General features: G+C 35.8%; 1 protein-coding gene across 3 annotated transcripts in view; it reads right to left on the bottom strand.

Moving 5' to 3' along the window:
• Window positions 1-21,598, bottom strand: part of LOC131155201 (cleavage and polyadenylation specificity factor subunit 3-I) — a 51,756-nt gene extending 30,158 nt beyond the window's left edge. The window contains exons 1-7 of one of the 3 annotated variants that reach the window (XM_058108158.1): window positions 21,370-21,584; window positions 21,063-21,129; window positions 20,671-20,876; window positions 20,449-20,546; window positions 5,645-5,690; window positions 5,416-5,565; window positions 426-2,087 (exon numbers count right to left, since the gene is read on the bottom strand). In XM_058108158.1, coding sequence (XP_057964141.1) covers window positions 447-2,087; window positions 5,416-5,565; window positions 5,645-5,690; window positions 20,449-20,546; window positions 20,671-20,826 — 2,091 coding nt within the window. In that variant the 5' untranslated portion in view covers window positions 20,827-20,876; window positions 21,063-21,129; window positions 21,370-21,584 and the 3' untranslated portion in view covers window positions 426-446. Of the gene's footprint in view, window positions 1-237; window positions 2,088-5,415; window positions 5,566-5,644; window positions 5,691-20,448; window positions 20,547-20,670; window positions 20,877-21,062; window positions 21,130-21,369 lie in introns of those variants that run through there. The other 2 variants (XM_058108159.1, XM_058108157.1) reach the window with 2 other exon arrangements.
• Window positions 21,599-24,765: the final 3,167 nt, after the last annotated feature.

The raw sequence follows: 24,765 nt of genomic DNA, 5'->3' as shown, positions 1-24,765 counted from the left end.
ACACAAGTTACTTCAATAATCCATCTGCAAATACGTAAAAAAACATGTTTAGGTCTATGGAAATCCAAATGTTTGTAACCCCATCACATCTGCACAAATTTTGCACTTAAAACATTTTTGGAATAAATGGTGTGCATCATCAATCACATCATTTCCAAACAAATGTTAACAAGATATTAGTTATTTAGAACTTTTGAAAAAAATAAATAAATAAAGGTTTTACATGGTTACTAATAATTGTTAGATAAGCAAAGATACTTCACTGGTATAACTAATTAAGCATCAGATAACAAACGTAATCAACCAGTAAAACATGTAACAGTAACATGAATACATCTGTTATCCTCAAGTGCATAATTCTTACAAACAGAGGGGAGAGGAGCAGCTACAAAAAAGGTGGGGGAATGGGAAGGGAGGTAAGTTACCATACAAGCTAATGGAAGGGGCTAAGATGCAGAGAGTGGGATTGGCCTCACAGCACTTTGGATTCGTCGGAATGCCATCTTCACCCTCTCCTTAAGACCATCATTTTCGCTCTCAACATCTCCGCTCTGTTTATCAAGATGGGCCACATTCCCATCGACACTTATAACCAGTTTCCCATTCTCTCCAAACTTCACATCTCCAAATAAAGAGACAAGAAGAGCATGAATAACCTTCTCTGTTTTTTTCTCATTTTCTTCTTCAGTTTTAATGGCCTCCGACTCAACTACAATCTTGGGCATCTCCCTGCTGATATTTAAAACCAGAGCCACAATGGAGTCCGAAACCATGTCACTAACAGGATCCGACACCCAATGCAGAGAAATATGCTTCTCTGACTCCTGCTTCACAGTTAAACGGTCATGCACTCGCAAAGTTGGGACACCAGACTCTTCATCCACAGCAGATTCGACACTTTCATATATTTGCTTGAGCCTGTATTTTATCACCCCAAAGGCACCAGAGTAAGGAATCGTAATCCTCTGAGTCACATTTGCTGTGGACAGCTGTGAGAAGACATGGAGATCATCAGGTGCCATTATCTGATAAGTGAACCCTTTCTTTACAAGTAAACCGTTAACAGTTTCACCAACTTCTGGGGTCTTTTCAGCCAGCTTTCCAATAGTTTTTGCCATTTTCTCAGAGTTGAAATACATTTCAACAGACTGACAGTTCTTTGGAGAAATAATTTTCGTATTGCTGTCTGCAAACTGGGATATAAGCTTCTGCTTGAGCCTCCCCATCTCATTAGCTTCTCCATGAACAAGAATTATGTTGGGAGGCATTAAGTCTTTCAAGAAAGTACTTGTCTGCGCAAAATCTGCATGAGCCGAGAAGGAAATGTAATGGACCTGCATGTTGAGAGGAGCAGTGAGACCGTTCATGAGAGTGACTTCTTTGGGTTCATTAATAATGGTTTTTGCCAATGTCCCTTCCACAACATACCCAGGTATAACACAAGCATTTTTCCTTTCAGAGCACCACATATCAAAGAGCTGTCGTGAAAGCCCGCTCTGAAGCCCACTCGGGCTAGCCATTACCACAGAGGGACCTACATCAACAAAATTTTCAATGCTCTTTAATGGCGATATGTGCTTGAAGTCAAATGGGTTTGAGTTCACAAACTGGCTGCGGATCCGGTCATTCATGGAATTGATGTAGGTTTGGTAAACAGCCATGCACCTTTTTGCAAGTGGGGAAGCATAATATATAGGGATGTTATGGAGCTCAGGATGGTTTGACCAGTACTCATCAAGGATAAGTAGTAGTTCTTGGGCACGGCCAAGGGCAAATGCTGGAATCAGGACACGACCTCCTTGGGAAATGGTAGAGTGGATGACATCTGTGAAGCGCTTCTCTCGCACATGCCGAGGCTGATGGAGTTGCACACCATAAGTGGATTCAATTATACAAATGTCAGGAGAAAACTGAGGGATCTCAGCAGCACGGAGATGACGGTCTTCTTCCCGTGAATAGTCTCCTGTATAGAGAACTCGCACACCAGCAATGTCAACCATGAACATTGCAGCACCAAGGACATGACCAGCAGTGTAGCACCAAAAGCGTATACCACTTACCTCTACAGTCTGATGGAAGTCAATAACCTGCAGAGATGATTGGCATGTGGTTAGAAGACAATTGAACAAGACTCCAAAAATTAGACAATGAAGCTGCACGATGAATGCAATTTCGGACTGCCAAACTATCAGGATCATGCCCCACAATTGCAGCAACTAAGAATCTATAATTTTAATCATGATATTGAAGCAAAAAAGAGCATGGTGTGGAACAAAATAATTTTTCAGAATAAAAGAAATTATTTGTTGCAATGCTCATATAAAAATAATAGCCTAAAAATAAAACAATAGACCTTACACTGATCAATAAAAGAGCACATTTTTGAGCTCAATTGACTGGGCATAAAACTAACATGGAGTATTAAAAAAGCCATATATGAGGTGAAATTAAGGGTGTGATATATTCAACTCAAACAAACCACAAAGCCACCTATCTTTGCACCAGCCTTTTTGCCGAGGTTGGGTGATGGGAATACCTGTCAACTTGAAGCAGATCATTAGCACTCTACATGTGCGCAAACAATTTTAAAATATTTTCCCTGAGCACCACCTCCTTTTTTTAGAATGAAATCCTTCGCTGTTTTACCTCGTTTAATTTTACCAATTCATCTGAATATCCTATTTTTAGCTGCACTCCTTTTCTTAGTACATTTCTTAATTGCAATAGAATTTTGTGCTAGAGAAAATAGATAGCCATATAGTTATTTCATTAAAATTTCCCCTTAATAGATATTCTTAAAATATATATCTCTTCAAAAACTTCTACCTTAATTAAAGCAGGGAATACTCATCTAGTGAAGAAAAAGGTGACACATCTGGATTGTTCTCTCCTTTGATCAAACATAAGTGTGTGATAGTTCTAATATTTGTATCTGAGAGGATTTGAAAAGGTAAAGTTTCGTTTTCTACTGCTTCCCTTGCTTTTATTCTCTCTCTTGTCAGTTGTCACCATAATGCTCCCGTTGCTAATTTTTTGAGAACCACTCACTAGAATTTTCATATTATTAGATATCTTAATTATAAGGAACTTAGGAACCCAAGATTTTTCACGTGTTCTTGTTTTGGGGGGTGGTTGAGGGAAGATCAGGCTGGTTGAGAAATAGGAGTACAAAAATTCATGAAATTTATAATTTAATTGAAGATGGTGCTCCCATTAGGCTAAATTTACATGCAGTAGAACCTGATTCACATGTCTCACATTGTCCGCCACAACCTGTTCAAAATATCTACTGGCACAGGTGCATTTTGCTAGGCAACTCAGAATTTCAAACTTTGCTTGTATACGGCCCTTAGAACTAAAATGTAAGTTTTAAATATAATAATTAAGTAAAATAATTACAAAAATTTCTATTTTCATTATAATAATTTTTTTAATTTGTATTCTTTTGTATTTTTATTATTTTAATCAAATTGTTCAATCCTTATTTCATTCAAAGAGCAAAAATGAGCATTTTTTCATTCAAGTTTTCAATTTATTTTAATTTTGGTTAACCAAACAGGGTTACCAATTTTCGGTTTTTAGTTTTCGTTTCCAGGTTTTCGTTTTGGTTTCTAGCTTTCATTTTCTTAACCTTTGACAATGATACCAAACAGCCCCTAAGTTTGAGTTGTGGGATTGTAGTTCAATGCGTAATTCATGGTAAGTAACTTAACGTACCAAATAATACAATGTTCATCTTGAACCAAGCCTTTGGCCCTGTGGCTCACCTCCCCATTCTCCTTTGTGGAGAAAATCCCCTAGTGAGCACTGCAGTGCTTGGAATATTTGTTGCCATTTATAGTGTTGGTTGCCTATGGGCACTTGCTATTTGGTTTACCGGGGTGGTTGGGTATAGGATTATGAACCTTGCTTTATCGGGGCTTTGTACAAGCATCTCATCAAAAAAATAAAAACAAAACAAAACATTGTTCATCTTCATCAAAAGAACAAGCAACCAACTTGCCAAATTCAAGTGTGTGTGTGTGTCAACATCTCTTTAATGCTAAATCAGTTTCAACATGAAATTACATCTCTTATCATAAATCTTAATTGATTTGAATGATTTTTTCTTCATCATATGCCTCATAGGATTCCACTTAATGATTGGAGCTTGCCTCCAAATTTTGACATTAAGACTACGCCACCAAGTACATGCAAGGCCCTCGAGACAAATAATATCATACCTATTATTCTCCTGGCCTTTCCCTCCACTCGTATAAGTGAGCTACTTTATCAGCAATTGATTAGTCTAATTCAATAAGGTTAGTTTAGTCTGCTTTGACTAGAACAATTCAAGTCGAATCAAGTGGAGCAAGCCTAGATTAGGGCAATAAATCTCCTTCTTTTGTGCTTTTGTTAGTCATATGGGAACAAAAAGTGAAGCAGGGCTCAATGCTTGGTTGAAGAGGAGAGATTGAGTCTCGTTGGCATTGACGTCTGAAAGCAACACAATGTGAACGATGAGGCTCAATATTGACAATAATGTTCCAATGAAGTTCAGTCACCAGCGGAGTGAATTTGTGCCCGCCTTCTAGTGAGTGAAAGCTAATAGAACAAATGGGCCATAGTGAGAGTTGACAAAATGGAGCAATGGAGTTCTAAATTGAGGTCCTCAAAGTTGTAAGGATAATGAATAGCGAACAAAGAAGATTTTAGCACGAAAATTGTTGATGATGAGCTTTAACCAATGACAATAACTTGTCCATCTTCTTCTTCTTTTTAAACTAACGACATTATTTTTTTTCTTAATGTCTATGATTGTGAATGAAAAGGGTCAAGTGGGGCAACTAGAAAAGGGTAGTCATGGTCAGTGGCAAAGATGACAACAAAGATGGTGTTGGCACAAGGCGGCTTAAGTTAAAATCATGAACCCTATAAGTTTAAGTTGAAACTTGGAAACAACCCTATCAAAGTGGTGACTCGAGTGAAAATCAAAAACCTCATCAAAAAATAATGACCTGTGTTGAATCAAAGTTTATTATGATACCACCTTATGCAAGATTCAACATAAATAATTTAAATTCAACTCCAAATTAAACTAGTAAATAGTCGAATTTTTATAGGATTACAATGTTTGGAAATAAGAATCTAGATACCTAATTTAAATATAAATTTCCTAAATAGAATACCCTAAAATATTATATCTATTAACCCAATAAAAATATCATAGGTAAAAATAAATAAATAAATAAATAAATTGAGTCTTCATGTTGACTACATCAGTAAAGTTTACTTGCAACAATCCATTTCAAAAGGTGCATTACTGATAATTTAAAGCCCATCCACTAACTGGAAATGAATTTGGAAGCTTAGATAAGGAGACTAAAACATGCATCAATTAGAAAATACATATCCACACTACGTTGACCCACCCACCTCAATTTTGTCCATGGACCGAAGAATGTCTTGCTCGTCGTACAACATGTCTTCAACTGAAACCTTGCTTACTTTTATATAATCAGACAAAAGCAACTTGTAGATTGCCTTCGTTGCATGAGTCATAAAAACTCGGCCTCTAAATGTGGTCTGTAAACAAGCCAAATGATTTAGAGGAAGAAAACAACATGAAATAACCACATAAACATTCATTAAGAAAAGAACGAACCTTCTCCAAGAAATATGGAAGGGATGCTGCATGATCCAAGTGAAAGCTACAAAATAGAAAGTGTTATATTGTAGTAAATGAAGTGACTACATTACAGTAAGAAAAATAGCTGACATGGCACACACAACAAAAAAACATGCAGCATGGAAAATGTATAAGATACAGACATTGATTTTAAAATATACATATATATATATATATATATATACATACATACATTCATATATATATATATATATATATATACACACACACATACATACATATATATATATATATATATATATATGAGTATATATCCCTTAGCTTCCTTTGGCTAAAAGTTATGACAAATTTTAATAAACATAACATTAACTGTTTTAACCCAACTATCTCAAATTGACTAGCCTCCACGCAACTCAATTCAAGGCAATTATGCTCATCTAAATTTTATTAAGTCTTTCTTCCACAACCTGAACCTGTGTCCCTCATTTTTCTCATCCTAGAACCATGGTTGTTAAAAAATAGAGGTAGCAGATAGCGTAGCATGACAATAACAAGCAAAAGTGGGAGTAGCAAATGTTACATAACGGGAAGCATATGTAATGGCCTTGAAGTTTTTTCAAACACTCACAATCTTATGTATATTGGTTTATTTGCATATTTTAAGCTCTCAACCCTCCATAAAAAGAGTTTTAGTGTGTTTGAGATCCTTTAGCTAAACTTACTAAAGTTATTTATTGAGGGAAATAAATTTTACATTTTTTTTCTTAGTGCTATTCACATAAAAATTATGTATTTTTATTAATTTTTTATTAAATCTAAATTTTATTAATTCTTCCACCACCTCAAACTACGTCCGTCATTTTTTTCCTCCTACTGCCTTGGTTTTAAATAGTGGTAGCAGGTAAATAGCATAGCATAACAGTAACCAGTGTAGCATGATGTAGGAATTGCGTATGTTACATAACGGGCAGCCAAAAAAAATTTATATATTCTTTTAAAATGATATTGACCAAAAAAAAAAATTTAGTTTTTCATTAATCATATGAGGCAGTAAATTAACTAATAAAATAAAATACATTATACACTCCATTAATCTGTTAGGCACATAAGGCATACAAATAATACAATAAATTAAACAAGTTATATAATTTATTTGTTAAATTAATAAAAATCTAATAGATTTAAACCAACAAATTGTACTATACAACCAAAATCTAAGCTTTAAAATATAATATACAAATTTATAAAATTTATCATTATATAAATAAAGTGCTAACAACTTAAACCAACAAAACTAGAAAGAAAAGAAGGTTGAACTTGAAAAACATAGAAAAAAGAAAAATCAAATTACGAATATAATTAAAATAAAAGAAGGTTGAAGTTGAAAACATAGAAAAAATAAATATCAAATTACCAATATTATTAAAATAAATATTTTTTAAACAAAATAGAGTTCATATCAAATTGTTAATTAGCATCTCTCATGATAATTAATAAAAATAAATAATTATTGCAGCATCATCCTCTTTAGTCATTATAATCTTCCCTACTCCCCTTATTGAGAATGATTTAAGAAATGGAAAAAAATAAAAGAAAAATTACAAATAAAAAAATGTATTTTTCCATAAGAGTCATGTACGATTATGTAACGGTCAAAGCAACCATTACATTAGAGTAGCAGTCCACAACTGCAAATTTTCTTCCCACAAATTTAGCAGGACGTAATGGACAGGAACCCAAAAACTGTTACGTAACAGTGCTACATAACAGGCCATTATGTAATGGTCGCGGCTGCTATTTAAAACCATGCCTAGTGTCCTCCGCCTCAATTAAATCAGTCATGCAATCACTTGTCTTTTCTTGTATCACCCCACTTCCGTCTCAAGTTCTCAACGTCCTCATTTCAACTACATTAATTCATCGAACATACTTTTCCCTGCTTGCTCAACATTCTGACCAGCATAACATGGTCAATTTTCTGAGGGTGCTTGGCATTGTTGCGGGCGTTATTTTCTCGTTTCTGTTTCTTGGTTGTAGTTTAAAAAAAAAAAGTCCAGCTAATCTGTTCTGTTTCATTGCATGCAGTCAGAATTTAAAAACAGCTGTGGCTCGTTGCTGCAACTTTTGAAAACCATAAAAAGTGGTTCTTCCCCCATGGTGTTTTTGTGCTCACACCGTCTGCTTTGGTTTTTCAAGTGAAAACAAGAAAAAATCTAGGGCCAGAATGCGATTATGATTGCCACTTCAACCAGGCTTGCACTTGGCTTTGCAGGGTTGTTGTTCCTCTTCCTATGTCAAAATTTTGGGGGAGTGTGGTGAGGGTAACATGATGCCCCAACTTTTCATATATTTCTTCTTAAAGGTCTCTCGCTCTCTCTCTCTCCCTCTCTTGGGACAGTCATAGACTGCTCGACGATACAAATTTAATTTCCACTGCTTCTTTGCAGCTCCCTCCATTCAGGAGGCAAGTGATGGTGCCTTTTGTTGCTGAACCTTGAATGGGGCTCCGACGATGGCATCCCCCAGCAAGGAAGCCCGATGCTCAACCATCAATCAGAGAGAGAGCAGACTGCACCACTGCAAACAATACAAATTTTACAGTATCAGCAGAGGATGAATTGCCTTATCACAGACAGTTTCCTAGGACTCTGCTTCAGCAGTAACTGCTCCAACAACTCATGTTCATGGCTCCCTTTCCCTCTGAGATTCAAAATTCTCTTGAAATGCACCACCACAGACGAGTATGTCATCAACCCCTGAACAAAGGAGTTTACAAAAAATAGGCAACAAGATTGACAGGGATTAATGATATTGTCCACTCACACACATACACAGAAACACTAATAATCTCAACCATCACCACTTCTTCTCACCAGTAATCTCAAGTATCAACCTTTTTTAGCCAATTTGTAAGTATTCAAGGGCTTGACAAGTCTTTTCTTGTTTTGGAATGCCATAACTTTTTTACTGGAATTTCAAGTTATATATTACAATTTTGATATTGTATATGCGTGTGTATGCATATGTATTATGCATGTATACACATTTTTAATGAAAAAAACATGCACGCTCATTTTTGTTCAACGATATTATTGAATCCCCAAATTACTTAGGCTCAATTGGGGTTAAAAATTTCTTTGAGGAAAGGAAAATAAGAAGGAAATTGACTTTGCCTTGCATTTTTACCTCAACATCAAATACTATTCAAATGAATTTTTGTTCTAATATGATTGAAAATTAATAAAAACAAAAGTTAATAATGTTTAAAATTATTTTTTGTTCATTGATTTGTTATATATATATATATATATATATATATATATATATATATATATATATGCGCGCGCGCGCACATACATACGCATCTTCCTTGCTTACCTTCGTAACTATAAAAAGGTGGATTCCTTCACATTTTTTCCCTTTCCCTAACATTTCCAAGTTTCAACGGGCCCTTTTGTGATTATGATAAGTTGTATGATCCAGGAAAATACAGAAAAATGATATTAGGCAACCAAAAGGGTTTTCAGCTTTTGTTTCCAGTTGTAGGAATATGAGCAAAGAGGTTTATAGTTTTTCAGCTTTTAATTTCTGTTCCATTTTTATAATTTTTGAAACGGCCACCTAGTAATCTCACATGATTTTCTTTTACCAAAAAGGTACTACACGACAACATAACATTCCAAAAGAATTCTCTATTTTAGCTATTCTGCATTTATTTCATGTGCACTGCTCTCAATATTTTCCATCATGTTGCATCTGTAATTAATAAAAATCCAAATAAAGACAAGAACACATTCAAAAAATCAAGGAATTTTCTGCATGCATTAGGATTTAGGAAGGTTGAGAATGGATGTTTAGCTCAATAATCTCAGCAGGTAAGATAGCAATCTATATGCTCCCAATCTCACTAGCTAGAAATTCTATCCTAAAAGGTTGGATATACCAAAATGCAAACTTCTAGTTTATTTTTACACATTTAAAGAATGTCCCCTAGCCGCTCCAGTTGTATGAATTTTATTAGAATTAAGAATATATCAAGCCAATTACAGGTATTACACATCTCATGCAAAGACTGTTGCAACTGATAGAGTTTCATTTCAGGGGGAGAGAGAGAGAGAGAGAGAGAGAGAGAGAGAAAGAGAGAGAGAGAGAGAGTCCATGTGCAAAATGAGCCTTCAAAAATTTGAGCAAATTTTAGCCAATCGCAGGTATTACACACACATGAAATTTTAGCAAATTTGTCTTGGTGGACTTAACCTCTGAACTGCAGAGGGCACTATGATGCATGCTCGACAACTGTATTGAGTCATTACTGTTTCCATAAAGCTAAGGGTGGCAAAATATTACCCAAACCTACCCATTATAAATGGGTTTGAACCCATAATTTAAAAGAACAGTTAAAAAAGTTATAGCACATTTATACCAGTCTGAAACTGAGCAGCAATGGGTTACACAGCACACCCATTTAACACTTGGAACATTTGAAGATTTAGGCGTACAATGGTCGGTGTGCATATGTTCATATGTGTGTACATGTGCATGTATAATGTGTGTATTCATGCACTTATGCGTGCGTGCGTGCATTTGTGCGCTTGTGCATGTGTGGATTGCATATGCTAATGTGTGTGCATGCGTGTTCATAAGTTTGTGCATGCCTGCTTGCACCAGTGTGGGTGGGCAAGTGGATGCATGTACATGCATGCATACGTGTATGTGCACGCACGCTTGATGTGCATTGTTTTGTGAAAGAATGTACTCATGAGTATGTATGTGAGTGTGGATGCAAATGTATGCCCACACATGCATATGCACCTAGGTGGATGTGTGTACAACTGCACATGCATATGCTAAATGGGAGTGTGCATATGTGCATCCAAGTGAGCATATGTGAGCACAAGAACCTATGCCCATATGCAAACATGCCACACCAGTGCATGTGCATGTGTGTGCATGTTTGCCTGTGTGCGCATACATTTGTGCTTGCACCACCTAAATGTGTCATTTCAGAATATAGCAATAAAATGATAATTTAATAATATCAATAGAAATCATAATATATGTACCATATGTTTGGACTTTAATGGGCCACTCAAATCTAGTCCAAAATTAATGGGTTGTAGTAACTGCATTACAAATGAGTATGGATAGCATTATGCAAGGCATATCAAGAATTGAGAAAATATTCATAGGAGTACATCTGAATGAACATGTTGGAAGGGATAATAAAGGCTGTGAGAGGATACATGGAGGATATGGATATGGAGACAAAAATGAGCCTAGGGAGATCATCTTAGACTTCACCATGTTACATGATCTTATTACAATCAATACTTGCTTTAAGAAGAGAGAAGAACACTTAATAACCTTCAAAAGTGGACAAAATAGAAGTCAAATAAATTTTTCCTTAACTAGGAGGGTAGATCATTTATCATGTAAGAATTGTAAAGTTATCCCAAGTGAAAGCTTAACCACACAACATAGAGTTTTAGTGTTAGATAAACGTATGAAAAAATGGAAGAAAAAAGATAAAATAAACTAGTGTAAGAGAACTAGGTGGTAGAACCTAAAGGGAGAAAATATAATAAAGTTTAAAAATAAAATGAACAAAGATGATGATTGGACTATAGAGGAGGATGGTGTAGACACAAACACTATTTGGAATAGGATAGCTAGCTCTATTAAAAGGATAGCAAAACAAATTTAAGATGAATCAAGAAGAAGATTTTCGAATAGCAAAGAAAATTGGAGTTGGGATCAAGATGTCCAAAAAGTCGTAAAAACAAAAAAAATTTGGTATAGAACATGACAAAAATGTAGAAACATGGATAACTTTGAAAAGTATAAGAAGGCGAGAAAAGATGCAAAAAAGGCTGCTAGTGAAGCTAAACATAGATCATTTAAAATTTGTATGCTAGATTAGACACAAAAAAAGGAGCAAGAGATATATTTAAACTTGTTAGAGCAAGAGAAAGAAAGAGTAAAGACTTACGTAAAATAAAATGTATAAAAAGCAAGAATAGTATTGTCTTGGTTAAGGATGAGGACATAAAAGAAAGATGGCAAAGTTACTTTAGTAAGCTTTTTAATGAGAACCAAGTAGAAAGCTTAAACTTAGAATTGACAAATAAAATTTATTTGAAAGATTAGACATAACAAAGTTAGGTTTGTATTAAAAAATATAAAAAATGGAAAAGCTATAGGACTGGATAACATCCCAATTGAAATTTGGAAATGCTTAGGTGATAACGGAATTATATGGTTAACTAATTTATTTAACACAACTATAAAAACTAAGAAAATGTCAAATGAATGGAGGAAAAGCACTTTAATACCTATATACAATAATAAAGAAGATATTCAAAACTATGATAACTATGTGGAATTAAACTTATGAGTCATACAATGAAACTATGGGAAAAGATAGTTGAACAAAGATTAAGACTAGAAACTAAGGTCTCAGAAAATCAATTTGGTTTTATGCCTAGGAGATCTACTACAGAAGCTTTTATTTTTTAAGATTATTGATGGAAATGTTTAAGGAAAAGAATAGGGATTTGCATATAGTATTTATTGACTTAGAGAAAGCATATGATATGATACCTAAGAAGTTCTATGGTGGATTTTAGAAAAAAAGCATGAATGTAGTACATCTATTGATGTCATTAAGGATATGTATGAGTAATGACTACTGTTAGGACTATAGGTGTAGAGACTAGCAATTAGCAAATTTCTAATCACAATATGAGTACGTCAAGGATATGCTTTGAACCCTTATCTTTTTACTCTAGTGATGGATCAACTGACTAGGAGTATCCAAGATGAGGTTCCATGGCGTATGTTGTTTGTAGATGATATTGTCTTGATTGATGAAACTAGGGGTGAAGTAGAGTCTAGTTATAAATATGGGGAGAAGCTTTGGCATCTAGAAGGCTTTAGGATAAGTCGAAATGAGACACAATACATGAAATGTAATTTTAGTGATAGCAGGAGGAATATTGGAGACAATGTTAAACTTGATGATAAAGAAATCAATAATACTAGTAGATTTCGATACCTTGGATCTATTATGCAAGCTAACAGAAAAATTGAGGAGGATGTAATGCATAAAGTTATAGCAGGTTAGGTAAAATGGAGAAGTGCTTCAAGTGTGTTTTGTCAACGTAAAATATCCTTAAAATTAAAAGGGAAGTTTATAGGACAATTGTAAGACCAACTAAGCTATATGGATTAGAATGTTGGGTGAGTAACAAACAGTATATCCAAAAAGTAAAAGTTGTCAAGATGAGAATGCTTAGATGGATGAGCGGTGTAATGTTAAAGGATAAATTAAGAAATGAACATATTAGCAATGTTAGGCATAACTGGTAGTAGATAATAAGAGAGAGACAACTCAAATGGTTTCGCCACTTGCAACATAGGCTACAAAGTGCACCAATGAGGAAGAGTGAGTTACTGCAAGAGGTAATAGAAGGGGTAGGGGTACACCTAAAATAACTTGGAATGAGATAGTAAGGATTTAATAGTCTTGAATTTGTCAAAGGAAATTGTCCATGATCGCATAAATTGGCGGAAAATGATTCATGTAACCGACCTCACCTAGTGGGACTTAAGCCTTGATTTGTTGTTGTTGTTGTTGCTACATTACAACTGAGTATGATCTACCCAACCTAGTCATTTGCCAACCGATATAGAGCCATCCCAATTATTCACCTTAGGGTGGTTTTTGAAAACATTTGGTTCAACGGAGAGGTCACCTTGCATTGGATGCTACATTGCTTAACAATGATGATGTTCATAAGAGAGCTCTTGAGTTGTTAGTCATACTTGTAGTCGCTCTCTTTAAAGTCAAGCTCTTGTCAGCAAGGGACATACAGCAAAGGATCACCATCATCATTTAGGCCAACTATTCAGCAAAAATGTTTTAGGCATAGATTTTGCAGATTGGGATGTATGCATTTGACTTTGTTATTGTGTATTTTTCTATGTAACATTAGGGTATATTTGCAATTAAGCAATTTAGTTAACTCTAGAGTATAAATACATTTGATATTTCCCTCCCAGTCATTTCCCTCCCCTTCTTCCTTCTTCCTTATTCTTCCTCCCTTTTGTTCTTTCTCTTCCTCTCTTATTTCTCTCTCTTCCCTTCAACTCCAAGCTCATTCGTTCCAGATAGGGTTCATAAATATTGAACTGCAATTTCTACCAGCTCCGAAACATTACCCTTCGTTTCAGTTGAAGGGACCTCCATTCCATTCTTTTCATCACAGATCTGTGGCTTCGAACACAGCAAATAAGGAATCTGCTGCTTCGAACCTTGACCACAATCAACCCCTTTTTCAATTAGGGCTTTCATGGCATCAGAATCTGGGTTATCTTTACCATCTCGATCCAAATCTGCAGAGGATGTCACACAATCCTCCTTCTCCTTCAGCGGTGAGAAGCGATTAACACCAGCAGTGAGTCTTGCAACCTCTGTGCGTAACTGCTGAACGTTCTTCCTAGCCCATAAACCACAATTTCCTCCATGTTCACTGATGAAATCAAGGGCAGATTCACAGTCCTTGCTTCGGGTGTGGGTGATAGCTCACGGAAAACCCAACACCAACCAGTTTCGAAAGTGCATAATGATTCCCAAATTGAATCATTAAATGATTCGAGGAGGGAGGAAGAGAAATGTGAACCTACTGCTGTTGATTCAGAACAGGAGGAGGATGATGAGACGTCGACTGAGGAATCTGATGAAGGCGAAGACAACGGTGATGGTGAATCTGACGGAGATGATGACGCATTGGAAACGTTGGGCACTAAGGACACTGTTGAATCTGCAAATGATTCTGATGGAGTTGGCTCGGATGGTGTTGTTTCTGTTGGAAAGGGCAACAACAGTAGGGATGGTGTTCAACCAAATGTCTCAAAAGAAATTTTTGTTGCAAAGGATACTGCTGTTGTGCAATCTGCAAAAGGCACAGCAGGGGATGCTGCAAAGGACACTCCAGGTGTTCAAACAAATGCTGCAAAGGGCATAGCAGGTGCTAGTGATCCAAGTGTTCGACAAAATGCCACAAAGGATCTTGAAGATGGTTTCTTCATGAAAGGGAACAAGAAAGTGAAGTGGGTTGAGCTGTTTGCTAAAAATAGACACCAACAGAGTTGTGGTGCACTTCCAACCTTCGATTCTGAGGATGAAGTTGCTATTGTTGTGGAGGAGGACATTGTTGATCCTGATGAGAAGTGGAAACATTGCTTGGCGGGCTATTTTGCAGGTAAATTTCTAGGCAAAGTTGCTCTTAATATGATTGATGAATCTTGGTATGCTAAGGCTGAGATTTTCTACCATGAGACTGAATGGATTATCTTCAAGTTTAATAAGGAAGAGGACATGTTCGAGGTGCTGCAAGGGGTCTTGCCTATGGCCACCCCTTGTTGCTTAAAAGGATGCCTGACATGTTTCAGTTTAATAATGAGAACCTGAGCATATTGCCAGTTTGGATCCATATGAGAAATCTCCCTCTTGAGCTTTGGACTTTGAATGCACTAGGGAAGACATGCTCTGCTTTGAGAAGACCTGTGTATGCAGATAAACTGACTACCACAGAGAACAAATTTCCTACGCTAGAGCTTTGGTTGAGATTGATGTCGCAAAGGAACTAAAGAATAGTGTGATGGTTCGCCTTCCTAATTGTCGGTCAATCATTCAGGAGGTTACCTATGAGAACGTACCTAAATTCTTTTGTTTTCATAAAACTCTTGGCCATGTTCAGAGAAACTGTAAAATTAAGAAAGACCAAGAACTGAAGAAAGGCAATCAGAAGCAAGGAATGGATGGTGCTCAGCCTGTCACAAATGAGGGATTGGATTCTAGTAAGAAAACTGACAACCCCTTGAAGGTGGTGGGAGAAAGTAAAAAGAGTAAAAGCTCTAGTGGTGGTTCAAACACTACAGGGAGTAAGGAAACTGTCAAGGCCAAACCTTCTTCATCCATGCATGGTATGGATGAAGCTGCAAAGACAAAAGATAAAGGAAAAGCTCCTCTTGCTGGTACAGAAAGTGGCATGAACCAAGAAGATGGTGGCCAATCGGGCAAGGAGAGGGAGAAGGACAAGGTGCAGGGGGATGGTTTTAAGCCTGCTAAGAGTAAGAAAAGGAAAAAGGGGTCTCGACCTCCTTGATTTTCTGGCTTGACTTGCTGCTGTTTCCGTCTACAGTTTTGATTTCTTCTGATGACGGTTTGGAGTTTTCACTGGGTATGCCCAGCTTTGATTGTTTTTGATACTTGGTGTTTTCCTTGTTTGATGCTAATTGTTTGGACTGATCTTTGAACCCCTGGGTATGCCCAGGTTTTGTATAACTTTGTTACTTGCTTTGTTTGAATGGAGCTTTGGTCTCCTTGCTTGGGGTATGCCCAGAGTTACTTCGGTACATATCCTTTTGATCAATATAATTTATGTTTACGGATCAAAAAAAAATACCTCAGGATTTTTCTTTGATTGTCAGTTGAATCCAATGTTTCTTCAACAAAAAACAAAGGAGGAATATCGTCTTGGGCTTATAATCATGCAATTCCTATGTTCGTAAGGGAATGTAAAGCCAAAGCCTAGAATTTTATTGACAATAGAACTATAGAAGTCAACCTGCATACAATGAGTCTAAAACATATATTTATAATACAATTACGACCTAAAAACCCTATGATCAATAAATCACCTCCTTTTGCTTTTGAGTAATAGTTGCTAAAAAAAATAAAACAAATCAAAGACTCAAAGCCCCTTAAAAACCTAAAGAAGCAAGCTAGTACACACACACACAAAAACAATATTTATAGTCACCAACTATAGTATTTAATAAATTACTTAATTAAACATGCCAAGAAAAAAGCAATTAACACATAGCCTCAATGCGCACACAAGACTATATTTGACTTAATCAATTGATAGTCACCATGACCAAACAAAGTAATGGTTAATTAATTACTTAATTGCAAATACCAAGAAAAAGGCAATTGAAACAGCACCTTCTCATGCACAAGAATATATATATATATGAAGGCATTAATAATTGATAGTCACCAAACAAAATAGTATTTAATCAATTACTTAATTGAAAATACCAACAAAAAAAATCAATACATAACTCCTCAATGGACAAAATACTCCATCAAAAACATCAATAATTAATAGCCACCAGACAAACTGGTGTTTTATTGTATTTTTCCCATTTTACAACTAAATAATTAATTAAACACACTCTGTTTGAGTTTTGATGACTATCAATTACAAATTTTTGTGCCCTGAGGTGCTGTGTTAATTGTTTTTTTCTTGATATTTACAATTAAAATAATTCATTAAACACTACTTAGTTTGATGACTATCATCAACTATTGATGTCTTTCGATATAGTTTTTTTGCGCACTCAAACAATGTTAATAGTGTTTCTTTTTTCAGTACAAATAACTGATTAAACACTGCCTTAATTGATGACTCCCAATTATTCATGTCGTTTGATATAGTCTTCTGCGCAGACAGCAGCGAGCCACTGCACTATTTGTCTTTTTCTCAATATTTACAAATAAGTAATTCATTGAACACTAATTTGTTTAGAGACAATCAATTATTGATGTGTTTAGGTATAGTCTTCAGTGCACTAAGACGCTCTGTTTATTTGTCATTTTCTCCATATTTACAATTAAATAATTAACAAAACAATACTTTGTAGTTTGCAAGGTGAATATAAATCATTGATGTCTGTGCATATAGTCTTTTGCAAAATGAGGTGTTGTGTTCCTTGTTTTTTTTTTTTCTTGATAATTAATTAAGTAAACAATTATTGAAAGATTTCAATTGTTTGGTTACTATCAACAACTCATAATCAACAGATAAAGCAGTGCTTAATCAATTACTTATATGTAATTGATCAATCAATTACCAATTATTGATAGATTTTATTTTTTTGAAGAATTTCTTATCCTCCACCTATTGTACTTTCCATTTCAGGATCATATTCTCTTCTTTGTATATTCTTTCCTCTTCTTGGTGTATATCTTCTTTTTCTATCAAAAAAGAAAATCAATTTCTCATTAGCCAACACCTGGAGTTTTCCCCAGGGGCTGTTCTGATATATTCCAATGATTAAGAGTTAAATATTTTAACAGATTTCCACATAAGTATTTACAAAATCCAATGCCAGGCCACCTGCAATGAGCCCAAATGGGCTTTGAACAAGAATGGAAACTTTACAGTCAGATCACATTATAAACACCTTAGCTCCCCACCTGAGTGCAACAGCAAGTTCCCTTGGAAACTCATTTGGAAATCTGCAGCCCCCACAAAGGTTGCATTTTCACATGGGAGGCAACTCTTGGGAGAATCCTTACCATGGACAACCTCCAGAAATAGGGCTTTAGCTCTTGTTAATAGGTGCTTGGTATGCCTGCAGCAGGCTGAAACAATTGAGCACATTATTTTGAGTCGCTCTTGGACCAGAAAAATATGGAAATTAGCCATCTCCATGGTCAAGTAGAAGTGGGTCACTCCAGCTATGGTGAAGCACATTCATCAAAAGGCTTTGGTTCCTCTAAATCATAAGCTTCATTCTCAAAATCATCTTTTGATATGTCCAAGGGTTCAAAGATGCTTTGTGGAGTCCCATATACACTTCCAAATCATTATACTAATAACAGCTCCAATTTTAACCCAATTTCTCTCAACCTTTTCATAATATTTTGAAGCAGATTTGAGGATCATCTTCTACTCTGATTCCAGCTGATACAGTCAAAGGAACAATGAGACAAGGAATTATTTTTATTGTCCATCAAAGCCAATGTTTCTCAAGGGAAACAATTTTTCATATTTTTTGGTCAATTTGTCTCAAGCTTATAAACTAACTAGACATTAACCCGCACGATGCTGGGTATGGTATATTATTAGTTAAATTTATAAAATTTTTATTTTGATATTTTTGACAAATCTATTTATTTATTTTTTAATATATATACATTATATTTGCCTTTGGGTTGCCTTTATTATTTTAGCTCAAACTGCCTAACTTGATAATGCATAAATGATATGGTGGAGGATGCATGTACAGATGAACATGCGCCAAATTTTGGTTTAAATATAAACAACAAAAAAAAAATTAAAAGGATTGAAAATTGAAAGTTAATTAAAAAAAAAATAAGAAAACATATAAAGAATTAAAAAAAAAAAAGGAGAGAGAGAGAGAGAGAGGAGGGGGATGAAGAACTTCCAGAAGGAATGATTGTTAAGGGATTATGGAAAAAGAATTTAGGAAAATCTGACACTTAGGAGAGGATAAGGTGTTGTCACCGACATAGATCACCTACTGTGTAGTCGAAAAGAACATCTGTGCTACGGTGAGATTGAAGCTCAGATCCTTGTGTCCACTCCAGGCTGCATCTCCAACACCCATGACATATCTCCAATAGCCAAGTCTAACTTTAAGACTAATTAAATTAAACACTTTGGGAGCTAGCAGAACAAAAACAACAACAACAACAACAAATTCATTTTCCATTCCTCGCAATTTTCAAAATCAGGAACCATAAATCAAAGACTTTGCTTGTTAAAAATTGCCTTGAAGGTAATTTAAAAAGGAACGATTGAATTAGCTCTATGAAAGAAGGAATAGTCGTCAACTTGTTGGGAAATGAGAAGACTTAGTCTTGGGAAGAAGCTATAAAGGTTCCAATGCAAGCGGTCAACAAAAGGATTGGGAAATGAAAAGGCTGTGTCTTGGGAAGAGACTATAAACCAATGCAGGCGGTGAAAAAAGGTACGTTTTAGACAGAGAACAAAATATATACATTAAACATTCCACGTAGACATATGAATTGCTCAGCATGAGCTTCCGTTATAATATATATTATATATAAGTAAAAAAAAAGTCAAGTGTGTTGTCAAAAACTTGTGTCCATTTTCTAAAATGGATTGATGACCAATAAAAACACCCTATTCAACCTTCCTCCACCCCCTAAAAGAACTTATTGTACACAAGCACAAGCTCGTTGGTCAAAGAACTTTGATATCAACCACCACCCGTACCTCCCTCTCTCCCTCTTCAAACTGCATGCCCACCCTCCAAAACAAGGAAAAGAATAATAATGTCGCATTGACACACATGAAAGCCAAATTAGCATATAGACTCTCCATTACCCTCAACAAATCACTGAGATTAGATCCCGACACTTTTTTTACATCAGTCGATTCAGATCATATCTAAAAAATAAAAATCAAACAATGATTATTAGATCCAACTGATCCTCTACGAGGACAATGTATATTCACAACTCTGATAGACAACTACAATGCAAATCTTCTTAGACAATTTCAGGAAACCTGAATTACTATGCATCGTCCAATTTCATGTCCACCACTGCAGAGCCAATGCACGCCATTTCTTATTCTCTCCTTACAAAACTAAGCTATATGACAACTAGAGAAATCTTAGCCACACTTGATCAAAAATTGCAATGCTAGCAATCAATTTTGTATACACTATGATTGGAAACATGGGATGCATGCATTGGGTTTGGAATTGTGAGGAATTCAATAGAAGGCAATGAAATTTGTGTTGTATTTTCTCCAAATCTACAATTCCAATTTCAAGGCTTGAATTTCATGCTATCCAACGCCATAGGAACCTAATATCAAATAGCAATCACACCTCAATAAAAACTCATGATGTTGTTTCTAAAACTAAAAATCTAAGGCTGATATATTATAAGCAACGCAATCCAATAATTTAAAAATAAAATGATATGAAAATAAATGTACAACACAAGCAAAGAAAAAAGAAGAACATACTGCGTAACTAGAAGCACGTCAATGGTTGAAGGATCAATCTCATCAAAGTATGGTAAAGCAGCCATGCCAGAGTAAGCGGGATGAATTCCACAATCAAACTATAGCCCATTAAAGGTGGGGAAAACATAAATGTCAAGACAAAACCTCCATAACCCGGGTCAAAAAAAACAAGAATTGGCTAAAAATAAATAAATAAAGAGTGGAGTTTATCTTGAAACATACCAATACAGTTTTCCCTTTGTAAGACATATAAACACAGGAACGACCAACTTCATTGCCAGCCCCTAAAGGAGTAATAATTAGCTGATCACCTTCCCTTATTGCAGATGAATCCCGTCTCTTCAAAGAAGATAGTGGCGGCTGTCCCATTGATGTCATCCTTTCACTCAACAATGCAGCACAAGAAGTACTTCGACTACAATGCAACGCTTAGAAAGTCCAAATTCTCAAGTTAATAATTAGATTAGAACTGAAAGTTAATCTTAAGAAACATAAAGCTTAAATTCGCACTTGGAAAAATTCAGTCTGTTTTGTTGCCGAGAAACTCAACGAAGGAAAATGGAGGGATAATCGAGAACTAGAGTTCCAAAAAAATAAATAAATAAAATTGCTACCTTAAGAGTATTCAGCCCTGTTTTGATTGATGAGAATTCGATGTTGGAAGTACGGCTGCGAACTAACCTGTTTTAATTAATATGCGTGTGTGTGCGTGTGTGTGTGTGTGTGTGAGAGAGAGAGAGAGAGAGAGAGAGAGAGAGAGAGAGAGAGAGTTAGGAGAAAATGAAGTGCCGTGTTTGAACCGCAGAACAAGGATAAATAATAAAGAAAAACATGTGTAATAAGGTTAGAACAAGGGAAAGGGGCAACGGCGCCCGACGGATGCCTTGGCAGCCCTGCACTGCCGAGAGAGAGAGAGCATACCAGGAGATCAGAGAGAGAGAGCAGCAGCAGCAGCTGCAGCACCGGCGCTGCCGTGGTGGCTGCTAGTCGGAGGCCCAGGCAGCGGGAGCGGCTGCAATGGTGAATTTGGCGCCTACGGCTACTTGGCTGAGCGGAGAAGAAGAAGCGAGGAGGAGGGAAGGGCTTAGGGTTTCAAAAAATGTTTGGAGAACCGGACGGGAATGCGAACCCACAGCCCGACTTTTTTCCCGTTTATCTTTATTTTATAATAATATATTAAATAATACCCTATTCAAAAAAAATAATTCTCGAAATGATGCTTACATAATCTCACTACTTAATCCAGCGAGATTTACACGCGTCCGGATAAATCTCATTAAACGAAGTAATGAGCTTTGTCACGCATTAGGATTATGATTCAGGCAAATCTCGCTAGACCATCCAGCGAGATTTGCATGGCACGTCTATTTTAGACAATCTCTTGACAGGAACCATTTCGGAGACTTTGGGTTGCAAAATCTAACCAAATTGCTCTTGCTTTCCAACAATTTATCCAATTTTGTACCGTCGGATATAGGGAACTGCACAAATTTGTACAGACTCTAATTAAACGACAACAGATTGGTCAGGAATGTTCCATCGAAAATTAGAAATTTGAAGAGTTTGAATTTTCTTGATATGAACAACAACCATTTCGTTGGAGAAATTCCTCCGTCAATATCCAGATGTAAGAACTTGGAGTTTCTCGCTCTCTGCTCAAATGGGTTCACGGGTCCTCTACCAAAGATGCTGCCAGCTAGAGTCTAGATTTTGGACATTTCGAAAAATAGGCTTTTAGGTCCGTTGAAGGGTGCTGATATTGGATTTTTGGTTGAATTATCCAAACTTATTCTTGGAGGGAATAAACTTTTCAGCAAAACCCCAACGAAGATTGTGTCCTGCAATAAACTAACATTGTTAGACCTCGGGAACAATAGGGCTGCAATTCTCTGATGAATTGCCCAACACCCCATTCTTCCGAAACCTCCCACCAACGACATCGTCGGGAACCCAGCCCTCTCCATTCCCGAAAAAGACATTCTTCCTCCCGTCGGCTACCCCAAATCGGCGGCGAAACTAGCAACGATTATTTTTCTCCTCCTTTGCGCAAGCGCAGTACTAGTGCTCCTCTTAATTTGCATGTTGCTTCGCGTCTATAATCACAAGCAAAACAATTTCGAGAACACTTGGGAAATGAATTTTTATCAAAAAATGGAGATCTCCGTCAACAACGTCGTCTAAAATCTCACATCGGCAAACATGATCGGCACAGGAAGCTCTGGTGTAGCGTATAGAGTCGAAATCCGAAATGGCGATTCCGAAATAGTTCTAGCGGTGAAGAGGAATCACAAGAGTCTACTCGATCATGGATGAACCCCAGGTACCTCTCTCTCTCTCTCTCTCTCTCTCTCTCTCTCAAACATAAAAACAGAGAACTTATAGTGTTATCTTAGGTGCATCATCTTAGGTGCCCTTTTCTCTTTTTGAATGTGAAACTTAGTTGGTATATTTTGATGATCAAGTGTGAACTTTTGTTTTAGGGGTAGTAAGGTGACTTTGTTAGTATTGCAGGAAAAGGGATGGCTGCTAGGGTTGCTGCCCCTGAATGTGAGAGTTGGGTTCATCAGAAATAGAAATTTGCCTAGTTTAGTTTCCTTCAGTACTCTGCTCACTACTTCTCCCACCTCCTCATATGGCTCTTCTTCAGATCTTGACACCCAGGTTTGTATCTTTTTTATGTGTGTGTGTGTGTGTGTGTAAGAGAGAGAGAGACACATTTATTTATTTCCTTATTTTCATTCATCTTGCTCCTTCCGTGAAGGCTTTTGCAGTGTTTTTTGAGTATAAATGGGTTTATTCCTCTTTTTTAACTATTTTGTTTCTCAAATAGAATGTGACGGGAAAAAATACAAAAGGGAAAAGAAAAAATTAAAGATGACTTTCTTCTCAATCATTTTACGTGTTTCTTCTTCTTTTTCCTTAACGAAGTAGTAATGGATAATTGTTTGGACTTTGTTGTGGGAATTAAAGAATTATGACACGACTAACCATAATCTGTTGCAATATGTAATATGTAATCACAAATCTAGCTTTTCATTTTATTACACTGAGCACCTCAAATCCACTCTCTCTCTCTCTCTCATTACACTTAAAAAAGCAAACTGGTTACAGCTGTACAGAACACCAACATTCTGAAAACACTAGTAGGGGACGGACGTGCCATGCAAATCTGGCTGGATGGTCCAGCTAGATTTTCCTGGAAAATATACTAATCCTGATCTTGACCCATAGCAAATCTCGCTACTTGATCCAACGAGATTTGTTTAAATCTCGCTGGACTAAGTAGCGAGATTACGTGAGCATCATTTCGAGAATAATTTTCCCGAACAAGGTATTATTTAATATATTATTATAAAATAAAGATAAATCAAGAAAAAACTCTCCACAGCCCAATCGGCTTTTGGTTCATTGCGGGTCAACAAGATGATGCCAACTTTGTACTAATTTTTGGGCAAAAGACTATGACCTTCCTAAAGTTTTGCCAAAAAAATTATATATATTAATCTTTCTTGATATTTAAAATTTTTCAAAAATTATTTCGAAGATTTTAAGAATTTAAAGAACCTTTACTAAGATTTACCAACAAAATATAAATCACCCCTTTTATTTTATAAGAAGGCCACTTTTTTTAGTAGAGGTTTGTATCTTTTTAAAATTTTAGGAAAGATTAATGGAATTTTTAAAACCTCGGGTGTTTATTTTTTTGTCAACTCTCAATGGAGATTAGTGTCTTTTGTCTAAATTTATATTATCATTTCAAATCTTGCTAAAAAGTATGACAAATATATATTTATAGATAATATACAGAATTATTGTTTTCTTGTTTAGAAAAAAAATATAAAGTTTTATTTTGTTGAGAGACCTACAATTGTCAAAACTTGCTTTCTCAATAAAGTTTGAATCTCTCTCTCAAATGGCATGTTTTCATACACTACAAAATACATTTAAAAAGCTCCAACGCTTCATCCATTAACATTAAAAACTATAGAGAGCCTTCATTCTCTATGTATAACTATAGTGTAATGTTATTTTTAACACCTACCATGTGATGTGGCACAAAATTAGGACATTGTGTGGCGATAAATTGAAACACAACACTACCATCATGGTCAAATATAATTAAAGGTAAAATTAATTACAATTAAAAGAGTGATATGTATTCAACTCTTCTCAATAAAGATCCCCCTATGGATGTAACCTCCTTTAATGAGTCCTCATAAATGAAGAATAAATGAAGGAGTCTACACACCTAAAGGATGCTCCAGGGAAAGGTAATTCATCTTAGATATATTAATCTAATATTGTTGTCATATCATT

Source organism: Malania oleifera, chromosome 5 (genome assembly GCF_029873635.1).
Source record: "Malania oleifera isolate guangnan ecotype guangnan chromosome 5, ASM2987363v1, whole genome shotgun sequence".
NCBI lineage: Eukaryota > Viridiplantae > Streptophyta > Magnoliopsida > Santalales > Ximeniaceae > Malania > Malania oleifera.
This window is presented reverse-complemented; position numbering and strand designations above follow the sequence as displayed.